This window comes from Oncorhynchus clarkii, chromosome 21 (assembly GCF_045791955.1).
Source record: "Oncorhynchus clarkii lewisi isolate Uvic-CL-2024 chromosome 21, UVic_Ocla_1.0, whole genome shotgun sequence".
NCBI classification, from domain to species: domain Eukaryota; kingdom Metazoa; phylum Chordata; class Actinopteri; order Salmoniformes; family Salmonidae; genus Oncorhynchus; species Oncorhynchus clarkii.
In genome coordinates this window covers 2,880,888-2,905,624 of record NC_092167.1, presented here as the reverse complement: position 1 = coordinate 2,905,624, position 24,737 = coordinate 2,880,888, and the positions used below count along the sequence as shown (strand labels likewise).

At 44.7% G+C, this 24,737-nt stretch overlaps 1 protein-coding gene across 2 annotated transcripts; it reads left to right on the top strand.

Moving 5' to 3' along the window:
- On the top strand, positions 1 to 23,945 carry LOC139379637 (nuclear pore complex protein Nup50-like). 2 transcript variants are annotated; one of them, XM_071122446.1, is made up of 8 exons: positions 1 to 194; positions 1,222 to 1,304; positions 5,459 to 5,542; positions 6,785 to 7,004; positions 8,547 to 9,221; positions 12,785 to 12,866; positions 13,559 to 13,677; positions 18,843 to 23,945. In XM_071122446.1, exons 2-8 carry the CDS (start codon positions 1,236 to 1,238, stop codon positions 19,040 to 19,042), a joined length of 1,449 nt encoding a protein of 482 aa, XP_070978547.1. In that variant the 5' UTR covers positions 1 to 194; positions 1,222 to 1,235; the 3' UTR covers positions 19,043 to 23,945. The 2 variants fall into 2 exon arrangements, with proteins under 2 accessions (XP_070978547.1, XP_070978546.1); XM_071122445.1 differs by having other exon boundaries at positions 5,438 to 5,542.
- The last annotated feature ends 792 nt before the right edge of the window (positions 23,946 to 24,737 follow it).

Genomic DNA, 24,737 nt, shown 5'->3' with positions numbered 1-24,737 from the left:
ACACTCTCAGTGACCCCACACATACAACAAAATAAATCACAATTCCGATGGGCGGAGTAAAACCTCTCGCTTTGCCTCTTCTTCTTCGCTGATCGGACAACCAACGAATATTCCAAGTTTAGTAGCATTTGGAATTGATTTACTATCAAAGGGCAGTTGTTATCGAACATTTTAATTAAAGGGGGGGAAAAAAGGTATGTTTCTTTTATATATTCAATGACATCGGAGCAGTAGTTAGCCTATCAACACAGCTAGCAGGAGACTTCATGGCTGTTCATATTGTTGATGGTGGTGCTACTGTAGCTAGCATGGAATAAATCACATTATAGGGCCATGCTAAACACGCATAATACACTCTACTGTTACTCTGCACCACGTGTGACTAAAAGGTACCAAACATATCATGCCAAAAAATAGCAAGTTGTTAAATTGGTTAGCGAACTAGCTAACTTGTTAGATACATAAGTAACCCGTGTTGTTACCGGCAGCTGATATTTCGCCGAACTTTTTATAGTCCGCTAACTACTATTGTCTTTGATATTGACACACATTTAGAGTTGGCTAACATTAGAGAAAGGAAATCCACCCACACATGGTTGGCCAAATTATCCTTAGCCAGAAGAGAAAATACGTACTCGATGATATGTAACGTTACTTAGTTAACTCGTAGTACATCTAGTTACTACCAGGCATTTCGACATCCTAATGGTGCAAGCTGAAGTTACCTATGTTGATATTTCATCATTAGCGAGCCCATAACTATTCACTAAACAACAACACATACTGGCTCTTCTTTTGTCCTCCACTTTCCTGTCTCTTTGTACAACAGTTTGTGACTTAAATCAGTATCAACGTGTTACATAACTAACTACATAAGATAATATATACATAATACATAACATAAATATATATATATTTAATAACTAGCTACATCAACTCAGTCTAACAGGACATAGGGGGGAAAGCACTCACCTTAATCAACTAGTTACTGTAGTTAACTTAGTTTGCTGTTTACTGTAGTTAATTATGTTCGTCCAATGTCCCAGATGTTGAAATATTGTTTATTGAGATTCTCTAGTGTTTTATTGTATTTGTTTATAGTATACTTGTATCGTGTAACCACTGAAACTCACAAAAAATAACGAGACATTTTGAAGTATGTTATTAATGATCACCGTTGAATCATTTGTGTGTTGACTCTTCTCTTGTGTTGTCTACCAGAGAGCAGCGTTGCCATGGCGAAGAGGATTGCCGACAAAGAGCTGACTGACCGGAACTGGGACCAGGAGGATGAGGGAGAGGAGGTTGGCTGCTGCACTGTGGTTCTACTGCCTCACTGATACTACTATAGACTGTCTAATAATACACAGCCTGCAGGTCTTCAGTGATAGAGGGGTTGGGTAGGCCTTCAGTGATTGGTATAGAGGGGTTGGATAGGTCTTCAGTGATAGAGGGGTTGGGTAGACCTTCAGTGATAGAGGGGTTGGGTAGACCTTCAGTGATTGGTATAGAGGGGTTGGATAGGTCTTCAGTGATTGGTATAGAGGGGGTTGGATAGGTCTTCAGTGATTGGTATAGAGGAGGTTGGATAGGCCTTCAGTGATAGAGGGGTTGGGTAGGCCTTCAGTGATTGGTATAGATGGGGTTGGATAGGCCTTCAGTGATTGGTATAGAGGGGGTTGGATAGGCCTTCAGTGATTGGTATAGAGGGGTTGGATAGGCGAGTTACTACGGTTACTGAGGTTAGCCCCGAGTTACTACGGTTACTGAGGTTAGCCCCGAGTTACTACGGTTACTGAGGTTAGCCCCGAGTTACTATGGTTACTGAGGTTAGCCCCGAGTTACTATGGTTACTGAGGTTAGCCCCGAGTTACTACGGTTACTGAGGTTAGCCCCGAGTTACTACGGTTACTGAGGTTAGCCCCGAGTTACTACGGTTAGCCCCGAGTTACTGCGGTTAGCCCCGAGTTACTGCGGTTAGCCCCGAGTTACTGCGGTTAGCCCCGAGTTACTGCGGTTAGCCCCGAGTTACTACGGTTACTGAGGTTAGCCCCGAGTTACTACGGTTACTGAGGTTAGCCCCGAGTTACTGCGGTTAGCCCCGAGTTACTGCGGTTATGAGGTTAGCCCTGAGTTACTACGGTTAGCCCCAAGTTACTGCGGTTATGAGGTTAGCCCCGAGTTACTGCGGTTAGCCCCTGAGTTACTATGGTTACAAAGAAGATTGTCAAATCAACATGTTGATTCAATGTTGTAGAACCCTCTCTTCAAGGGGGTGACACTCTAGACCCAAACTGTTATAGACCTATATCCATCCTGCCCTGCCTTTCTAAAGTCTTTGAAAGCCAAGTTAATAAACAGATTACTGACCATTTCGAATCCCACCGTACCTTCTCTGCTGTGCAGTCCGGTTTCCGAGCTGGTCACGGGTGCACCTCAGCCACGCTCAAGGTACTAAACGATATCATAACCGCCATCGATAAAAGACAGTAAGTACTGTGCAGCCGTCTTCATCGACCTGGCCAAGGCTTTCGACTCTGTCAATCACCATATTCTTATCGGCAGACTCAACAGCCTTGGTTTCTCAAATGACTGCCTCGTCTGGTTCACCAACTACTTCTCAGGAAGAGATCAGTGTGTCAAATCGGAGGATCTGTTGTCCGGACCTCTGGCAGTATCTTTGGGGGTACCACAGTACCCCTGTACTTATCAATGATGTCGCTCTTGCTGCGGGTGATTCCCTGATCCACCTCTACGCAGACGACACCATTCTGTATACATCTGGCCCTCTTTGGACACTGTGTTAACAAACCTCCAAACGAGCTTCAATGCCATATAACTCTCCTTCCGTGGCCTCCAACTGCTCTTAAACGCTAGCAAAACCAAATGCATGCTTTTCAACCGTTCGCTGCCTGCACCCACCCAGCATCACTACTCTGGACGTTCTGACCTAGAATATGTGGACAACTACAAATACCTAGGTGTCTGGTTAGACTGTAAACTCTCCTTCCAGACTCACATTAAGCATCTCCAATCCAAAATTAAATCTAGAATCAACTTCCTATTTCTCAACAAAGCCTCCTTCAATCACGCCGCCAAATTTACCCTAGTAAAACTGACTACCCTACCGATCCTCGACTTCGGCGACGTCATCTGCAAAATTGCTTCCAACACTCTACTCAGCAAACTGGATGCAGTTTATCACAGTGCCATCCGTTTTGTCACCAAATCACCTTATACCACCCACCACTGCGACCTGTACGCTCTAGTCGGCTGGCTCTCGCTGCATATTCGTCGCCAAACCCACTGGCTCCAGGTCATCTATAAGTCTTTGCTATGTAAAGCCCCGCCTTATCTCAGCTCACTGGTCACCATAGCAGCACCCACCCGTAGCACGCACTCCAGCAGGTATATCTCACTGGTCACCCCCAAAGCCAACACCTACTTTGGCCACCTTTCCTTCCTGTTCTCTGCTGCCAATGACTGGAACGATTTGCAAAAATCGCTGAAGCTGGAGACTGATCTCTCCCTCAATAACTTTAAACATCTGCTATCTGAGCAGCTAACCGATCGCTGCAGCTGTACATAGTCCATCTGTAAATAGCCCACCCAATCTACCTACCTCATCCCCATATTGTTATTATTTACTTTTCTGCTCTTTTGCACACCAGTATTTCTACTTGCACATCATCACCATCTGCTCATCTATCACTCCAGTGTTAATCTGCTAAATTGTAATTACTTCACCACTATCGGCCTATTTATTGCCTTACCTCCTCACACCATTTACACACACTGTATATAGACTTTCTTTTTTTTCTACTGTGTTATTGACTGTACTCTTGTTTATTCCATGTATAACTCTGTGTTGTTGTTTTGTGTCGAACTGCTTTGCTTTATCTTGGTCAGGTTGCAGTTATAAATGACAACTTGTTCTCAACTAGCCTACCTGGTTAAATAAAAATAAAATAAATAAATTATGTGTTGCTCATATTACCTGGACTATATAGCAGAGTAAGGATGTATATATTACCTGGACTATATAGCAGAGTAAGGATGTGTTGTATATATTACCTGGACTATATAGCAGAGTAAGGATGTATATATTACCTGGACTATATAGCAGAGTAAGGTTGTATATATTACCTGGACTATATAGCAGAGTAAGGATGTATATATTACCTGGACTATATAGCAGAGTAAGGATGTATATATTACCTGGACTATATAGCAGAGTAAGGATGTATATATTACCTGGACTATATAGCAGAGTAAGGATGTATATATTACCTGGACTATATAGCAGAGTAAGGATGTATATATTACCTGGACTATATAGCAGAGTAAGGATGTGTTGTATATATTACCTGGACTATATAGCAGAGTAAGGATGTATATATTACCTGGACTATATAGCAGAGTAAGGATGTATATATTACCTGGACTATATAGCAGAGTAAGGATGTGTATATTACCTGGACTATATAGCAGAGTAAGGATGTATATATTACCTGGACTATATAGCAGAGTAAGGATGTATATATTACCTGGACTATATAGCAGAGTAAGGATGTATATATTACCTGGACTATATAGCAGAGTAAGGATGTATATATTACCTGGACTATATAGCAGAGTAAGGATGTATATATTACCTGGACTATATAGCAGAGTAAGGATGTATATATTACCTGGACTATATAGCAGAGTAAGGATGTATATATTACCTGGACTATATAGCAGAGTAAGGATGTATATATTACCTGGACTATATAGCAGAGTAAGGATGTATATATTACCTGGACTATATAGCAGAGTAAGGATGTGTATATTACCTGGACTATATAGCAGAGTAAGGATGTATATATTACCTGGACTATATAGCAGAGTAAGGATGTATATATTACCTGGACTATATAGCAGAGTAAGGATGTATATATTACCTGGACTATATAAGAGAGTAAGGATGTATATATTACCTGGACTATATAGCAGAGTAAGGATGTATATATTACCTGGACTATATAGCAGAGTAAGGATGTATATATTACCTGGACTATATAAGAGAGTAAGGATGTATATATTACCTGGACTATATAAGAGAGTAAGGATGTATATATTACCTGGACTATATAGCAGAGTAAGGATGTATATATTACCTGGACTATATAGCAGAGTAAGGATGTGTTGTATATATTACCTGGACTATATAGCAGAGTAAGGATGTATATATTACCTGGACTATATAGCAGAGTAAGGATGTATATATTACCTGGACTATATAGCAGAGTAAGGATGTATATATTACCTGGACTATATAGCAGAGTAAGGATGTATATATTACCTGGACTATATAGCAGAGTAAGGATGTATATATTACCTGGACTATATAGCAGAGTAAGGATGTGTTGTACATATTTGATCCTATTTCTAATAGTGTTCTGATGGTGTTCATCAGGCAGGGACATTTTCCATCGCTAGTGATGATGTGATGAAGAGCAGGCCCATCAAGAAGGCCAAGCGTCGGGCTGCTGGTTCAGAGGTAGGCTGCCTGACTGACTAACCAACTCCCAAGGGCACTAGCATGCATGCTGTCTGTGTGTGTGTGTGTGACTAGCTGTTGACCTAGGTTACCTGACTGACTAACCAACGCCCAAGGGCACTAGCATGCATGCTGTCTATGTGTGTGTGTGACTAGCTGTTGACCTAGGTGACGTAGGTTACCTGACTGACTAACCAACGCCCAAGGGCACTAGCATGCATGCTGTCTGTGTGTGTGTGACCAGCTGTTGACCTAGGTGACGTAGGCTAGAAGCTGGCATTAATGGCCACATACTTTTCTAGACTCGTTAACTAACCAACACCACAGGAACTAGCTCACATGCATGCTGTCTTGGTGTGTCAGGGGGAAACCTGGGTCATGTTCATTCGAAGAAAAAACAAGTGTTTCTTATTGCACAAGTTCAGGTGGCAACTACATCCCTGTTTCACGTTTTCTTCAGTTTAGTGCCTACTGAACACAACCCAGCTTTACATTAACCCAAGGCAAGCAGTGCTTCCTTCCTTCCAGCTTTACATTAACCCAAGGCAAGCAGTGCTTCCTTCCTTCCAGCTTTACATTAACCCAAGGCAAGCAGTGCTTCCTTCCTTCCAGCTTTACATTAACCCAAGGCAAGCAGTGCTTCCTTCCTTCCAGCTTTACATTAACCCAAGGCAAGCAGTGCTTCCTTCCTTCCTTCCAGCTTTACATTAACCCAAGGCAAGCAGTGCTTCCTTCCTTCCAGCTTTACATTAACCCAATTCAAGCAGTACTTCCTTCCTTCCTTCCTTCCTTCCTTCCTTCCTTCCTTCCAGCTTTACATTAACCCAAGGCAAGCAGTGCTTCCTTCCTTCCAGCTTTACATTAACCCAATTCAAGCAGTGCTTCCTTCCTTCCAGCTTTACATTAACCCAATTCAAGCAGTCCTTCCTTCCTTCCAGCTTTACATTAACCCAAGTCAAGCAGTCCTTCCTTCCTTCCAGCTTTACATTAACCCAAGTCAAGCAGTCCTTCCTTCCTTCCAGCTTTACATTAACCCAAGTCAAGCAGTCCTTCCTTCCTTCCTTCCTTCCTTCCTTCCTTCCAGCTTTACATTAACCCAAGGCAAGCAGCGTTTGCTTACTTGGATGCCAGAACTCTTTTTACAGAGACCCCTCCAGTGATGTTTTAGCCTAATGGAGGGAGATAGACGCATCCAGTTCCCCCTAGTGAATCCAGTTTCCTTCTTGTCTTTTCTGCCTACAGGGGCAGAGTGGAGGAGCATTCACAGTGTTTAAAGGGTTCTCCCTGGCCCCTACATCGGGAACCGGGCCAGCCGCTGAGGGGATCACAGCCTTCTCCGGGTTCGGGAATGGGGTAGGGTTTAAACCCCTGTCTGGGCTGTCCAATGGGAACAGTGTCAAACCTGTCACTCCGGCCCTCACCGGGTTCACCTCGCCTACTGCCACCAAGACCACCACACCAGGTAAGAGACGGATTGTTTGGGGGGGGGGGGGGGGTGGAAACAGTTAATGTGCAAGTCTGATAGGATAACTTGTGAAAGCGAGTTGAAAATCCTTCATTGTTGAGCGGGATCTGCTATTACAGGTTAATGGAGCTGAATCACTGGGGTTCGTTGTGTGGATCTGGTATTACAGGTTAATGGAGCTGAATCACTGGGGTTCGTTGTGTGGATCTGGTATTACAGGATAATGGAGCTGAGTCAGTGAGGGTTTGTTGTGTGGATCTGGTATTACAGGATAATGGAGCTGAGTCAGTGGGGTTCGCTGTGTGTGTCAGCTCCTCTCCCAGTGTGGTGCCTGAGGGCAGAATGACAGAACAGAAATGCTCCAGTAGTCAGTCAGTCTAGGACGTGCTCGTTCTCCGTCTCTCGTTCTCCGTCTCTCGCTCTGTGTGGTGCTGTCACAGCCACACAGCTCTTCTTCTCTACCGTCAAACACAGGGCATACTGCGGGCGTCCGCAGGCTTCCCATCTGAAACACAGGGCATACTGTGTTTCAGGCTTCCCATCTCAAACACAGGGCATACTGCGGGCGTCCGCAGGCTTCCCATCTGAAGCACAGGGCATACTGCGGGCGTCCACAGGCTTCCCATCTGAAACACAGGGCATACTGCGGGCGTCTGCGTGCTTTCCATCTGAAACACAGGGCATACTGCGGGCGTCTGCAGGCTTCCCATCTGAAACACAGGGCATACTGCGGGCGTCTGCAGGCTTCCCATCTGAAACACAGGGCATACTGCGGGCGTCTGCAGGCTTCCCATCTGAAGCACAGGGCATACTGCGGGCGTCTGCGTGCTTCCCATCTGAAACATAGGGCATACTGCGGGCGTCCGCAGGCTTCCCATCTGAAGCACAGGGCATACTGCGGGCGTCTGCGTGCTTCCCATCTGAAACACAGGGCATACTGCGAGCGTCTGCGTGCTTCCCATCTGAAACACAGGGCATACTGCGGGCGTCTGCGTGCTTCCAATCTGAAACACAGGGCATACTGCGGGCGTCCGCGTGCTTCCCATCTGAAACAGTTTGTCCATTTTATGATGACGCCATGTTGTGATGTTTTGGTGTTCGGCATGATTCTTCATAGATCTGTTTTGTCATTCAATGATAGGCTACTTTTCATGCAAATCTTTTCACTTGAGAAATACTTGCACCAAACATCCTAGTCAGATGCAAAAATATATATTTCTTGAGTTATTTTGAGGAAGTGTTTACCGGCTACAGCATCTCAAGATGGACAAACGGTACTATTGCCCTTTTCCCCCTTCTTGTTTTTCAAGCGAAGGAGGAAGGTATGGCAACACAGTCGTTGTGTTGCTAGGCGCCAGGTGACTCGCGCTGAAGCCTTAAGGCTACTGTGAGGTATCACGGCTTCTCTCTCTGCTGGAACGTTTACATTCTCGTTCTCTCTTCACCTCCTCCTCCCCTCTATCCCCCCTCCTCTCCTCTATCCCATCTCCTCCTCCCCTCTATCCCCTCTCTTCCTCCCCCCTCCTCCTACTCTCCTAGGTTCATTAACATTCAGCGGCCCCTCCTCCAGTGCTGTCATCACAGGGCAGCAGTCTAATGGTTCCTCCCCCGCGGTTTCCAGTCGGTCTCTCAGCTCCTCTCTCTCCACTAACAGCGGTAACAACCAGGAATACAGTAGGCAGCTCACAGCTCTCAACTGCTCTGTCAGGGACTGGATCACCAAGCACGTCAACGGAAACCCCCTCTGTGACCTAAACCCCATCTTCAGGGACTATGAAAAGCACCTGGCCAGCATCGATAAGAAGTACGGAGGGAGTGGAGGGACTGGAGCTGTGACTGGAGCTGCTGTGGTGGCGGACGGAGGCTCAGAGAGCAGGAGCAGAGCAGAGGAACCAGAGGAGAAGCGGGCAGTCAGTACCGCACCACCACCCTCATCTAGCGCCGCCGGCTCGACCGCCACGGCCCCGGTGTTCTCCTTCAGTAAGGACAAGGACGGCATCACTACGGCCCCGGGGGAGAGCTCAGCCGCTCCTGCTCCGATCCCCGCTGGCATCAGCTTTAGCTTGGGCCAGAAGGGGAACAGCTCAGTGTTGGGGTCTCTGAGCACCGGAGGAGCTCCTGGTGTCTCCTCCTCCTCCCTGTTTGGAGGCGCTGCTCCTCCTGCCTTCTCCTTCAGTGGGGCCAAAGCGGAGGCTGCCCCCACCCAGACCACAGGTACGATATGGAAGGTGTTATGTATGTAGGGTACCTGGTGATATGGTGCTGTTAGACCACAGGTACGATATGGAAGGTGTTATGTATGTAGGGTAATATAAATATTATACTGTCCCGACAGTTGTGATATCATGTGACTAGATATTATATGTGGTGCTGCTAGACAACATACTCAGAATGTTACCTGGTGATATGGTGCTGCTAGACAACATACTCAGAATGTTACCTGGTGATATGGTGCTGCTAGACAACATACTCAGAATTCTACCTGGTGATATGGTGCTGCTAGTGATAGACAACATACTCAGAATGTTACCTGGTGATATGGTGCTGCTAGACAACATACTCAGAATGTTACCTGGTGATATGGTGCTGCTAGACAACATACTCAGAATGTTACCTGGTGATATGGTGCTGCTAGACAACATACTCAGAATGTTAGCTGGTGATATGGTGCTGCTAGACAACATACTCAGAATGTTACCTGGTGATATGGTGCTGCTAGACAACATACTCAGAATGTTAGCTGGTGATATGGTGCTGCTAGACAACATACTCAGAATGTTACCTGGAGATATGGGGCTGTTAGTGATAGACAACATACTCAGAATGTTACCTGGTGATATGGTGCTGATAGACAACATACTCAGAATGTTACCTGGTGATATGGTGCTGTTAGTGATAGACAACATACTCAGAATGTTACCTGGTGATATGGTGCTGTTAGTGATAGACAACATACTCAGAATGTTACCTGGAGATATGGGGCTGTTAGTGATAGACAACATACTCAGAATGTTACCTGGTGATATGGTGCTGATAGACAACATACTCAGAATGTTACCTGGAGATATGGGGCTGTTAGTGATAGACAACATACTCAGAATGTTACCTGGTGATATGGTGCTGATAGACAACATACTCAGAATGTTACCTGGAGATATGGGGCTGTTAGTGATAGACAACATACTCAGAATGTTACCTGGTGATATGGTGCTGATAGTGATAGACAACATACTCAGAATGTTACCTGGTGATATGGTGCTGTTAGTGATAGACAACATACTCAGATATGGTGCTGACTCAGAATGTTACCTGGTGATATGGTGCTGTTAGTGATAGACAACATACTCAGAATGTTACCTGGTGATATGGTGCTGTTAGTGATAGACAACATACTCAGAATGTTACCTGGTGATATGGTGCTGTTAGTGATAGACAACATACTCAGAATGTTACCTGGTGATATGGTGCTGTTAGTGATAGACAACATACTCAGAATGTTACCTGGTGATATGGTGCTGTTAGTGATAGACAACATACTCAGAATGTTACCTGGTGATATGGTGCTGCTAGTGATAGACAACATACTCAGAATGTTACCTGGTGATGTGGTGCTGCTAGACAACATACTCAGAATGTTACCTGGTGATATGGTGCTGCTAGACAACATACTCAGAATGTTACCTGGTGATATGGTGCTGTTAGTGATAGACAACATACTCAGAATGTTACCTGGTGATATGGTGCTGCTAGTGATAGACAACGTACTCAGAATGTTACCTGGTGATATGGTGCTGCTAGACAACCTCCTCAGAATGTTACATGGTGATATGGTGCTGTTAGTGATAGACAACATACTCAGAATGTTATCTGGTGATATGGTGCTGTTAGTGATAGACAACATACTCAGAATGTTACCTGGAGATATGGTGCTGTTAGTGATAGACAACATACTCAGAATGTTACCTGGTGATATGGTGCTGCTAGTGATAGACAACATACTCAGAATGTTACCTGGTGATGTGGTGCTGCTAGACAACATACTCAGAATGTTACCTGGTGATATGGTGCTGCTAGACAACATACTCAGAATGTTACCTGGTGATATGGTGCTGTTAGTGATAGACAACATACTCAGAATGTTACCTGGTGATATGGTGCTGCTAGTGATAGACAACGTACTCAGAATGTTACCTGGTGATATGGTGCTGCTAGACAACCTCCTCAGAATGTTACATGGTGATATGGTGCTGTTAGTGATAGACAACATACTCAGAATGTTATCTGGTGATATGGTGCTGTTAGTGATAGACAACATACTCAGAATGTTACCTGGAGATATGGTGCTGTTAGTGATAGACAACATACTCAGAATGTTACCTGGTGATATGGTGCTGATAGACAACATACTCAGAATGTTACCTGGTGATATGGTGCTGTTAGTGAGAGACAACATACTCAGAATGTTACCTGGTGATATGGTGCTGTTAGTGATAGACAACATACTCAGAATGTTACCTGGTGATATGGTGCTGCTAGACAACATACTCAGAATGTTACCTGGTGATGTGGTGCTGCTAGACAACATACTCAGAATGTTACCTGGTGATATGGTGCTGTTAGTGATAGGCAACATACTCAGAATGTTACCTGGTGATATGGTGCTGCTAGTGATAGACAACATACTCAGAATGTTACCTGGTGATATGGTGCTGTTAGTGATAGACAACATACTCAGAATGTTACCTGGTGATATGGTGCTGTTAGTGATAGACAACATACTCAGAATGTTACCTGGAGATATGGTGTTGTTAGTGATAGACAACATACTCAGAATGTTACCTGGTGATATGGTGCTGCTAGTGATAGACAACGTACTCAGAATGTTACCTGGTGATATGGTGCTGCTAGACAACATACTCAGAATGTTACCTGGAGATATGGTGCTGCTAGTGATAGACAACGTACTCAGAATGTTACCTGGTGGTATGGTGCTGTTAGTGAGAGACAACATACTCAGAATGTTACCTGGTGATATGGTGCTGTTAGTGATAGACAACATACTCAGAATGTTACCTGGTGATATGGTGCTGATAGACAACATACTCAGAATGTTACCTGGTGATATGGTGCTGCTAGACAACATACTCAGAATGTTACCTGGTGATATGGTGCTGATAGACAACATACTCAGGATGTTACCTGGTGATATGGTGCTGATAGACAACATACTCAGAATGTTACCTGGTGATATGGTGCTGCTAGTGATAGACAACATACTCAGAATGTTACCTGGTGATATGGTGCTGTTAGTGATAGACAACATACTCAGAATGTTACCTGGTGATATGGTGCTGATAGACAACATACTCAGGATGTTACCTGGTGATATGGTGCTGATAGACAACATACTCAGGATGCTACCTGGTGATATGGTGCTGATAGACAACATACTCAGAATGTTACCTGGTGATATGGTGCTGTTAGTGATAGACAACATACTCACATTCAGGTTTTTAATCCCGGAGATTAAACCTCTATTAGATATCACATTAAAATGTTTTATCCCAGATTAAACCTCTATAAAATCTCACATTCAGGTTTTTAATGCCAGATTAAACCTCTATTAGATATCACATTCAGGTTTTTAATCCCAGTGATTTTAAATATATATTTTTAAATCCCATTCAAGGGGCTGAGCTCACATGTTTTTGTTTCCTCTGTCCGTTTGGTTATCAGAAGCTCTTCATAACGTCCGTCTCTTCCTTGTCGTCCCGTAGATGAAAACGGGGAGGAGTCTGATGAACCTCCCAAAGTGGAAGTCCAGGAGATTAAGGAGGCTGACGCGTTCTACTCCAGAAAGTAGGTCTCCTTTTACAGAAACATTTAAAATATGGCTCTATACATCTGTAGGATCTGTCTATGGGATGGATTATGGGATGGATTATGGGATGTATTATAGCTCTATATATCTGTAGGATCTGTCTATGGGATGTATTATAGCTCTATACATCTGTAGGATCTGTCTATGGGATGTATTATGGGATGTATTATAGCTCTATACATCTGTAGGATCTGTCTATGGGATGTATTATGGGATGTATTATAGCTCTATACATCTGTAGGATCTGTCTTCGAATTATCCAATGGGATGCATTATGGGATGCATTATGGGATGCATTATGGGATGCATTATGGGATGCATTATGGGATGCATTATGGCTCACGGTTGACAGACGCTCTTGCAGTGTTATATTTTACCTGTGTGTTGCTTCAAGACCTTTTTCAACTCGCTGGAAAAGACTGACTGACTATATTAGAATTGTACAATTATTCTTATGCTTTATGAAACCGTAAATAAAACAGTGAATTTATTCAATGCTTTTGTATTTGTTACACACGTCCAGTATTTTTCAGAAATGGGTTTGTTCCAAACGATGAACTTGACGTTAGTTGTGTGTGTGTGTGTGTGTGTGTGTGTGTGTGTGTGTGTGTGTGTGTGTGTGTGTGTGTGTGTGTGTGTGTGTGTGTGTGTGTGTGTGTGTGTGTTCCAGGTGTAAACTGTTCTATAAGAAAGAGACGGAGTTCAAGGAGAAGGGAGTTGGAACGCTGCATCTGAAAACCACCTCAGACGGAAAGACACAGCTGCTAGTCCGCGCTGACACCAACCTGGGTATGTTATTCAACCTTATCTAGAGACCGCTGACACCAACCTGGGTATGTTATTCAACCTTATCTAGAGACCGCTGACACCAACCTGGGTATGTTATTCAACCTGATCTAGAGACCGCTGACACCAACCTGGGTATGTTATTAAACCTTATCTAGAGACCGCTGACACCAACCTGGGTATGTTATTAAACCTTATCTAGAGACCGCTGACACCAACCTGGGTATGTTATTCAACCTTATCTAGAGACCGCTGACACCAACCTGGATATGTTATTAAACCTTATCTAGAGACCGCTGACACCAACATGGGTATGTTATTAAACCTTATTGAACCTTATCTAGAGACCGCTGACACCAACCTGGGTATGTTATTAAACCTTATCTAGAGACCGCTGACACCAACCTGGGTATGTTATTCAACCTTATCTAGAGACCGCTGACACCAACCTGGGTATGTTATTAAACCTGATTAAACCTTATCTAGAGACCGCTGACACCAACCTGGGTATGTTATTAAACCTTATCTAGAGACTGCTGACACCAACCTGGGTATGTTATTAAACCTTATCTAGAGACCACTGACACCAACCTGGGTATGTTATTCAACCTTATCTAGAGACCGCTGACACCAACCTGGGTATGTTATTAAACCTTATCTAGAGACCGCTGACACCAACCTGGGTATGTTATTAAACCTTATCTAGAGACCGCTGACACCAACCTGGGTATGTTATTAAACCTTATCTAGAGACTGCTGACACCAACCTGGGTATGTTATTAAACCTTATCTAGAGACTGCTGACACCAACCTGGGTATGTTATTAAACCTTATCTAGAGACCGCTGACACCAACCTGGGTATGTTATTCAACCTTATCTAGAGACTGCTGACACCAACCTGGGTATGTTATTTATCCTTATCTAGAGACCGCTGACACCAACCTGGGTATGTTATTAAACCTTATTAAACCTTATCTAGAGACCGCTGACACCAACCTGATATGTTATTAAACCTTATCTAGAGACTGCTGACACCAACCTGGGTATGTTATTAAACCTTATCTAGAGACCGCTGACACCAACCTGGGTATGTTATTAGACCTTATTGAACCTTATCTAGAGACCGCTGACACCAACCTGGGTATGTTATTAAACCTTATCTAGAGACCGCTGACACCAACCTGGGTATGTTGTTAAACCTTATTAAACCTTATCTAGAGACCGCTGACACCAACCTGGGTATGTTATTAAACCTTATCTAGAGACCGCTGACACCAACCTGGGTATGTTATTAAACCTTATTGAACCTTATCTAGAGACCGCTGACACCAACCTGGGTATGTTATTAAACCTTATCTAGAGACCGCTGACACCAACCTGGGTATGTTGTTAAACCTTGTTAAACATTATCTAGAGACCGCTGACACCAACCTGGGTATGTTATTGAACCTTATCTAGAGACCGCTGACACCAACCTGGGTATGTTATTAAACCTTATCTAGAGACCACTGACACCAACCTGGGTATGTTATTAAACCTTATCTAGAGACCGCTGACACCAACCTGGGTATGTTGTTAAACCTTATTAAACCTTATCTAGAGACTGCTGACACCAACCTGGGTATGTTATTAAACCTTATCTAGAGACCGCTGACACCAACCTGGATATGTTATTAAACCTTATTAATCTTACTTCTACCCCCTCCTTTTTTGAAAATTCTGTTAAAAATCGCGCAACTTTTCAGCGTCCTGCTACTCATGCCAGGAATATAGTATATGCATATGATTAGTATGTGTGGATAGAAAACACTCTGAAGTTTATAAAACTGGTTAAATCACGGCTGTGACTATAACAGATTGTGTGTTTCATTGAAAAACGCAAGAAAAACTGCTCTCTGAAAGCAAAAAATAATTTCCATAAGTCACTTCCACCAGTTGTTAAAAGAGAACAGAATTTAATGGGAATCTGCCTGCAATTCATACAAATTCCGCACGATGGCGCCATTGTCCTAATTTTCAATTGAATTAATTGTTGGAAAATCCATCTATCTGACCTCCATTTTCCCAGTCTTCACCCGGATGCAGTTGAGGGAGATATCAGATGGCATTGTTTTTGAAGTGAATACCTATTGAAGAGACATCGCCCTGTAATCATTTTGATAGATTATAAACGTTTACTAATACCTAAAGTTGGATTACAAAAGGATTTCGAAGTGTTTTGTGAAAGTTTATCGTCGACTTTTTTAATTTTAAAAAATTACGCAGCGTTTAAAAACGATGATTTTTTCTGAATGACACAACTTCCATACAAAGCTATTTTGGGTATATATGGACCGATTTAAACGAAAAAAAGACCCAATAGTGATGTTTATGGGGCATATAGGAGTGCCAAGAAAGAAGCTCGTCTAAGGTAATGAATGTTTTATATTTTATTTCTGCGTTTTGGGTAGCGCCGGCTATCGCAAAATCTGTTGTTTACGTGTCGAGCTGGCATTTTGGGGGGTGCATGCTATCAGATAATAGCTTCTGATGCTTTCGCCGAAAAGCATTTTAAAAATCTGACTTGCTGGCTAGGTTCACAACGAGTGTAGCTTTAATTCAATACCCTGCTTGTGAATTTTGATCAAAGATTGAGTTGTAACGAGTACATTTAGCATTTAGCGTAGCGCATTTGCATTTCCAGGGGCATACTTGGGACGTCTGCGTGTCAAGTATTCTCAAGAAGTTTTAACCCTTATCTAGAGACCGCTGACACCAACCTGGGTATGTTATTAAACCTTATTAACCCTTATCTAGAGACCGCTGACACCAACCTGGGTATGTTATTCAACCTTATCTAGAGACTGCTGACACCAACCTGGGTATGTTATAAACCTTATTAAACCTTATCTAGAGACCGCTGACACCAACCTGGGTATGTTATTAAACCTTATCTAGAGACCGCTGACACCAACCTGGGTATGTTATTCAACCTTATCTAGAGAATGCTGACACCAACCTGGGTATGTTATAAACCTTATTAAACCTTATCTAGAGACCGCTGACACCAACCTGGGTATGTTATTCAACCTTTCCTTATTAAACCTTTCCTTATTAAACCTTTCTAACCCTTTCACTATTAAACATTATCTAGAGACCTAGACTGTACTCAGTGGTGTGAAATATACCAACCTGAGTATGTTATTAAAATATAGAACTTTAATTTACTAAGCCATATTAAACTTAACTAAACCTTACCGCATTAAGCCTTATTAAACCTTATTAAACCTTACTGCATTAAGCCTTTTTAAACCTTATTAAACCTTACTGCATTAAGCCTTATTAAACCTTATTAAACCGTACTGCATTAAGCCTTATTAAACCTTAATAAACCATACTGCATTAAGCCTTATTAAACCTTATTAAACCTTACTGCATTAAGCCTTATTAAACCTTACTGCATTAAGCCTTATTAAACCTTATTAAACCTTACTGCATTAAGCCTTATTAAACCTTACTGCATTAAGCCTTATTAAACCTTACCTTATTAAACCTTACTGCATTAAGCCTTATTAAACCTTAATAAACCTTACTGCATTAAGCCTTATTAAACCTTAATAAACCTTACTGCATTAAGCCTTATTAAAGCTTTTTAAACCTTACTGCATTAAGCCTTATTAAACCTTATTAAACCTTACTGAATTAAGCCTTATTAAACCTTACTGCATTAAGCCTTATTAAACCTTATTAAACCTTACTGCATTAAGCCTTATTAAACCTTATTAAACCTTACTGAATTAAGCCCTATTAAACCTTACTGCATTAAGCCTTATTAAACCTTAATAAACCTTACTGCATTAAGCCTTATTAAAGCTTATTAAACCTTACCGCATTAAGCCTTATTAAACCTTACTGCAATAAGCCTTATTAAACCTTACTGCATTAAGCCTTATTAAACCTTACTGCATTAAGCCTTATTAAACCTTACCGCATTAAGCCTTATTAAACCTTACCGCATTAAGCCTTATTAAACCTTACTGCATTAAGCCTTATTAAACCTTATTAATCCTTACCGCATTAAGCCTTATTAAACCTTACTGCATTAAGCCTTATTAAACCTTACTGCATTAAGCCTTATTAAACCTTACCGCATTAAGCCTTATTAAACCTTACCGCATTAAGCCTTATTAAACCTTACTGCATTAAGCCTTATTAAACCTTAATAAAACTTACTGCATTAAGCCTTATTAAACCTTACTGCATTAAGCCTTATTAAACCTTATTAAACCTTAATAAACCTTACTGCATTAAGCCTTATTAAACATTACTGCATTAAGCCTTATTAAAGCTTATTAAACCTTATTAAACCTTACTGCATTAAGCCTTATTAAAGCTTATTAAACCTTACTGCATTAAACCTTATTAAACCTTACCGCATTAAACTTTATTAAACCTTACTGCATTAAGCCTTATTAAACCTTAATAAACCTTACTGCATTAAGCCTTATTAAACCTTACTGCATTAAGCCTTATTAAACCTTATTAAACCTTACTGCATTAAGCCTTATTAAACCTTATTAAACCTTACTGCATTAAGCCTTATTAAACCTTACTGCATTAAGCCTTATTAAACCTTACCTTATTAAACCTTACTGCATTAAGCCTTATTAAACCTTAATAAACCTTACTGCATTAAGCCTTATTAAACCTTAATAAACCTTACTGCATTAAGCCTTATTAAAGCTTTTTAAACCTTACTGCATTAAACCTTATTAAACCTTACCGCATTAAACTTTATTAAACCTTACTGCATTAAGCCTCATTAAACCTTAATAAACCTTACTGCATTAAGCCTTATTAAACCTTACTGCATTAAGCCTTATTAAACCTTATTAAACCTTACTGCATTAAGCCTTATTAAACCTTACTGCATTAAGCCTTATTAAACCTTACTGCATTAAACCTTATTAAACCTTACTGCATTAAACCTTATTAAACCTTACCGCATTAAACCTTATTAAACCTTACTGCATTAAACCTTATTAAATCTTATTAATCCTGGTCCGGCCCTCATCAATACCCCCCCCCCTCCCTCTCCTCCAGGTAACATCCTGTTGAACATCATGGTCCAGCCCTCATCAATAACACCCCCCCCCCCCCCCCCCCTCCCTCTTTCTCTCTCCTCCAGGTAACATCCTGTTGAACATCATGGTCCAGCCCTCCATACTCTGTTCCAGGATGGGAAAGAACAACGTGATGGTGATGTGTGTTCCTAACCCTGTCGTGGACCACAACAACCCTACCAACCCTGTCGCCATGCTCATCAGGGTCAAAACAGCAGAGGACGCTGATGAACTGCACAACATACTGGAGGAGAAGAAAGCTTAGAGGACGAGCCCCCTGGAGGGTGGTACAGGCTGCCCCCAACTCCACCCTTCTGCCTATCAACTAACCCCAGGGCCAGTCCTGTACCCCTCCACCCCAGGGCCAGTCCTGTACCCCTCCACCCCAGGGCCAGTCCTGTACCCCTCCACCCCAGGGCCAGTCCTGTACCCCCTAGCCCCTCCACCCCAGGGCCAGTCCTGTACTCCTAGCCCCTCCACCCCAGGGCCAGTCCTGTACCCCTCCACCCCAGGTCCAGTCCTGTACCCCTCCACCCCAGGACCAGTCCTGTACCCCTCCACCCCAGGTCCAGTCCTGTACCCCTCCACCCCAGGTCCAGTTCTGTACCCCTCCACCCCAGGGCCAGTCCTATACCCCTAGCCCCTCCACCCCAGGTCCAGTCCTGTACCTCTCCACCCCAGGGCCAGTCCTGTACCCCTAGCCACCCCAGGGCCAGTCCTGTACCCCTAGCCACCCCAGGTCCAGTCCTGTACCCCTAGCCACCCCAGGTCCAGTCCTGTACCCCTAGCACCTCCACCACAGGGCCAGTCCTGTACCCCTCCACCCCAGGGCCAGTCCTGTACCCCTCCACCCCAGGGCCAGTCCTGTACCCCACCACCCCAGGGCCAGTCCTGTACCCCTCCACCCCAGGTCCAGTCCTGTACCCCTAGCCCCTCCACCCCAGGGCCAGTCCTGTACTCCTCCACCCCAGGGCCAGTCCTGTACCCCTCCACCCCAGGGCCAGTCCTGTACCCCTCCACCCCAGGTCCAGTCCTGTACCCCTCCACCCCAGGTCCAGTCCTGTACCCCTCACCCCAGGGCCAGTCCTGTACCCCTCCACCCCAGGGCCAGTCCTGTACCCCTCCCCCCCAGGGCCAGTCCTGTACCCCTCCACCCCAGGGCCAGTCCTGTACCCCTCCACCCCAGGGCCAGTCCTGTACCCCTCCACCCCAGGGCCAGTCCTGTACCCCTCCACCCCAGGGCCAGTCCTGTACCCCTCCACCCCAGGCCCCTAGCCCCAGTCCTGTACCCCTAGCCCCTCCACCCCAGGGCCAGTGGTGTACCCCTAGCCCCTCCACCCCAGGGCCAGTCCTGTACCCCTCCACCCCAGGGCCAGTCCTGTACCCCTCCACCCCCGGGCCAGTCCTGTACCCCTCCACCCCAGGGCCAGTCCTGTACCCCTCCACCCCAGGGCCAGTCCTGTATCCCTAGCCCCTCCACCCCAGGTCATGTTTATTTTAACCCTCTTTATCCTTGCCTGTCTCACTGACAACTCTCCAATCTGGAATGGCCCCTATTCCCTATCTAGTGCACTACTAGACCAACTATGTAATCTGGAACTAGTGAACTAGAAAGGGGATAGGAGGCCATTTTGTCATGTGATGCCAGAGGGGTCGTCTACAACAAGTTTTATCTTCACACACCTGGACTAGACACACACCTGTACTAGACACACACCTGGACTAGACACACACCTGGACTAGACACACTAACACAGAGACACACCTGGACTAGACACACCTGGACTAGACACACCTGGACTAAACTCACACCTGGACTAGACACACTGTAACACAGAGACACACCTGGACTAGACACACCTGGACTAGACACACTTGGACTAGACACACACCTGGACTAGACACACACCTGGACTAGACACACACCTGGACTAGACACACACCTGGACTAGACACACACCTGTACTAGACACACTGTAACACAGAGACACACCTGGACTAGACACACTGTAACAGAGACACACTGTAACACAGAGACACACCTGGACTAGACACACCTGTACTAGACACACTAACACAGAGACACACCTGGACAAGACACACACCTGGACTAGACCCACACCTGGACTAGACCCACCTGGACTAGACCCACCTGAACTAGACACACCTTGGCTAGACACACCTGGACTAGACACACTGTAACACAGAGACACACCTGGACTAGACACACTGTAACACAGAAACACACCTTGACTAGACACCTGGACTAGACCCACCTGGACAAGACACACCTGGACTAGACACACTGTAAGACAGAGACACACCTGGACTAGACACACCTGGACTAGACACACCTGGACTAGACACACCTGGACTAGACACACTAACACAAAGACACACCTGGACTAGACACACCTGGACTAGACACACTGTAACACAGAGACACACCTGGACTAGACACACCTGGACTAGACACACTAACACAGAGACACACTAACACAGAGACACACCTGGACTAGACACACCTGGACTAGACACACTGTAACACAGAGACACACCTGGACTAGACACACCTGGACTAGACACACTGTAACACAGAGACATACTTGGACTAGACACACCTGGACTAGACACACTTGGACTAGACACACATGGACTAGACAAACCTGGACTAGACACACACCTGGACTAGACACACACCTGGACTAGACACACACCTGGACTAGACACACTGTAACCCAGAGACACACCTGGACTAGACACACCTGGACTAGACACACCTGGACTAGACACACCTGGACTAGACACACTGTAACCCAGAGACACCTGGACTAGACACACCTGGACTAGACCCACTGTAACCCAGAGACACACCTGGACTAGACACACCTGGACTAGACACACTGTAACCCAGAGACACACCTGGACTAGACACACCTGGACTAGACACACCTGGACTAGACACACTGTAACCCAGAGACACACCTGGACTAGACACACCTGGACTAGACACACTGTAACCCAGAGACACACCTGGACTAGACACACCTGGACTAGACACACTAACACAGAGACACACCTGGACTAGACACACTGTAACCCAGAGACACACCTGGACTAGACACACCTGGACTAGACACACTGTAACCCAGAGACACACCTGGACTAGACACACCTGGACTAGACACACTGTAACCCAGAGACACACCTGGACTAGACACACTGTAACCCAGAGACGTACATGTGACCGTTGAAATGTTTTATTTGCATGCGTTGTGTAGCAACACACATTTTTAGTTGTAAAATATGGTTGTGATTATTACTGTGAAAGTCCACTGGGCTCCACTGTCTTGCTCCTAGCAGACACGAGACTTGTTGAATGACCCATATCCATTCATCTTGTTGTTGGGGGGGTTCAGTAACATTCCGTCTAGATTGAATACTGCTGCTATAGTTTGAGTTGAAAGACGACAGGGAAGCAGGCTGATGTTTCAAACTGTTGGGTTCTTCTGGTTGTGGACAAGAGGAGACCTTTTAATTAAAGTGTGGTAGACTAGTATGACGAGGGACTGTGTTTTTTTCCCCACCTGCTCTCTGTCCAGCTCCCTCGAGGATAACTTGAGGAGTTCAACCGTGTTTTGAAAGGGGTGTGTCGATGAGGGTTCATTTCAAATGGCTCACTATTCCCTATCTAGTGCACTATGTAGGGAATAGGGTCCCCCCCCCCCATAGGGCCCTGGTCTAAAGTAGTGCACTATGTAGGGAATAGGGTTCCCCCCCCCCCCCCCCATAGGGCCCTGGTCTAAAGTAGTGCACTATGTAGGGAATAGGAAGCCATTTTAGCCGCAGGCCCTTTATGTTAATGCAAGACTGGGTCAGTTTTAGCAGATCATCTGAGAACTAGATAAACCCTCCCCAACAGCATCTAGTTAGTTCTCACCTTTCACTGCCTAAACCTAGTGTTGTCTGTCTGTGTGTTTCTACTGAATGTTGGTTCACATCTTCTTTTTTCTTCTTTGTAAGACTGTATTTATTGTAAAAGATAAATGGGAATATGTTGTGCTGGAGTGAGATTCATTATTTTACCTGTCTGAGTAAATGGACTCCATCTCCCTCGTGGAATTACACTCACTCAAAATGGCCGCCGGGTTCACCCATAACTGTGTACCTGTCTGAGTAAATGGACTCCATCTCCCTTCTCTCCCTCGTGGAATTACACTCACTCAAAATGGCCGCCGGGTTCACCCATAACTGTGTACCTGTCTGAGTAAATGGACTCCAACTCCCTCGTGGAATTACACTCACTCAAAATGGCCGCCGGGTTCACCCATAACTGTGTACCTGTCTGAGTAAATGGACTCCAACTCCTTTCTCTCCCTCGTGGAATTACACTCACTCAAAATGGCCGCCGGGTTCACCCATAAGTGTGTACCTGTCTGAGGAAATGGACTCCCTTCTCTCCCTCGTGGAATTACACTCACTCAAAATGGCCGCCGGGTTCACCCATAACTGTGTACCTGTCTGAGTAAATGGACTCCATCTCCCTTCTCTCCCTCGTGGAATTACACTCACTCAAAATGGCCGCCGGGTTCACCCATAACTGTGTACCTGTCTGAGTAAATGGACTCCAACTCCCTCGTGGAATTACACTCACTCAAAATGGCCGCCGGGTTCACCCATAACTGTGTACCTGTCTGAGTAAATGGACTCCATCTCCCTTCTCTCCCTCGTGGAATTACACTCACTCAAAATGGCCGCCGGGTTCACCCATAACTGTGTACCTGTCTGAGTAAATGGACTCCAACTCCCTCGTGGAATTACACTCACTCAAAATGGCCGCCGGGTTCACCCACAACTGTCTCGAAAGGGAATGTCTGCTTCAGTAATTGTCTTTCTTTGAGAATATGTCTCCCTTCACAGCCTCTCAGAGGCATTATAGATATATATTTCTAGAGCTGCTCAAAAGAAGCACACCATTTTGGATGCAGGGAGAGGGCCTGTAAGGTCACACAGTCTGTTTTCCACAAGGCATCATCAGTTGGTGTGAAAGGATGCTCTTTCCTTCGTCTCTAGGTTTGGTTGTTTCCAAGTGTCCCTTTTTGTCTGTCGCTGAGGTGAGGCAATGCAGCCGTCGCCTGTCTGAAACATTTTGTAGTCATTGATTTAACATGGGGAATAAATTCATCAACAATTCAACGGGTAGCACTTGTTTTTCTTGTCACTGGTGGTCGGTCGGGACCGTCTGGTGGTCGGGACCGTCTGGTGGTCGGTACCGCCTGGTGGTCGGTACCGCCTGGTGGTCGGCACCGCCTGTTGGTCGGCCGGGATTGCCTGGTGGTCGGCCGGGACCGCCTGGTGGTCGGCCGGGACCGCCTGGTGGTCGGTACCGCCTGGTGGTGGTCGGTAGAGGTTCCTCTCTACAGCTCTGGACCAGCAGTTATAATACTGAGACAGGGGGGGTGGGTTCTCTCTACAGCTTTGGACTAGCAGTTATAATACTGAGACAGGGGGGGTTCTCTCTACAGCTTTGGACCAGCAGTTATAATACTGAGACTGGGGGGGTTCTCTCTACAGCTTTGGGCCAGAGAGCCCGCTGGACTCCACTCAGAAACCACGTGACAGTACTGCCTCGTCTGTTTCTGTGTGTCTGGGAGAGGCTCAACTCTCCGTCATCTTAACCACAGACAAGTGGGGAATCTTAACTAACTTAAAACACAGAGAAGTGGGGAATCTTAACTAACTTAAACCACAGAGAAGTGGGGAATCTTAACTAACTTAAACCACAGACAAGTGCCATAGTAATAAACCAGGGAGAACTCCAGACCCTAGTATGATATGACATAGTATTAAACCAGGTAAAACTCCAGACCCTAGTATGATATGACATAGTATTAAACCAGGTAAAACTCCAGACCCTAGTATGATATGACATAGTAATAAACCAGGTAAAACTCCAGACC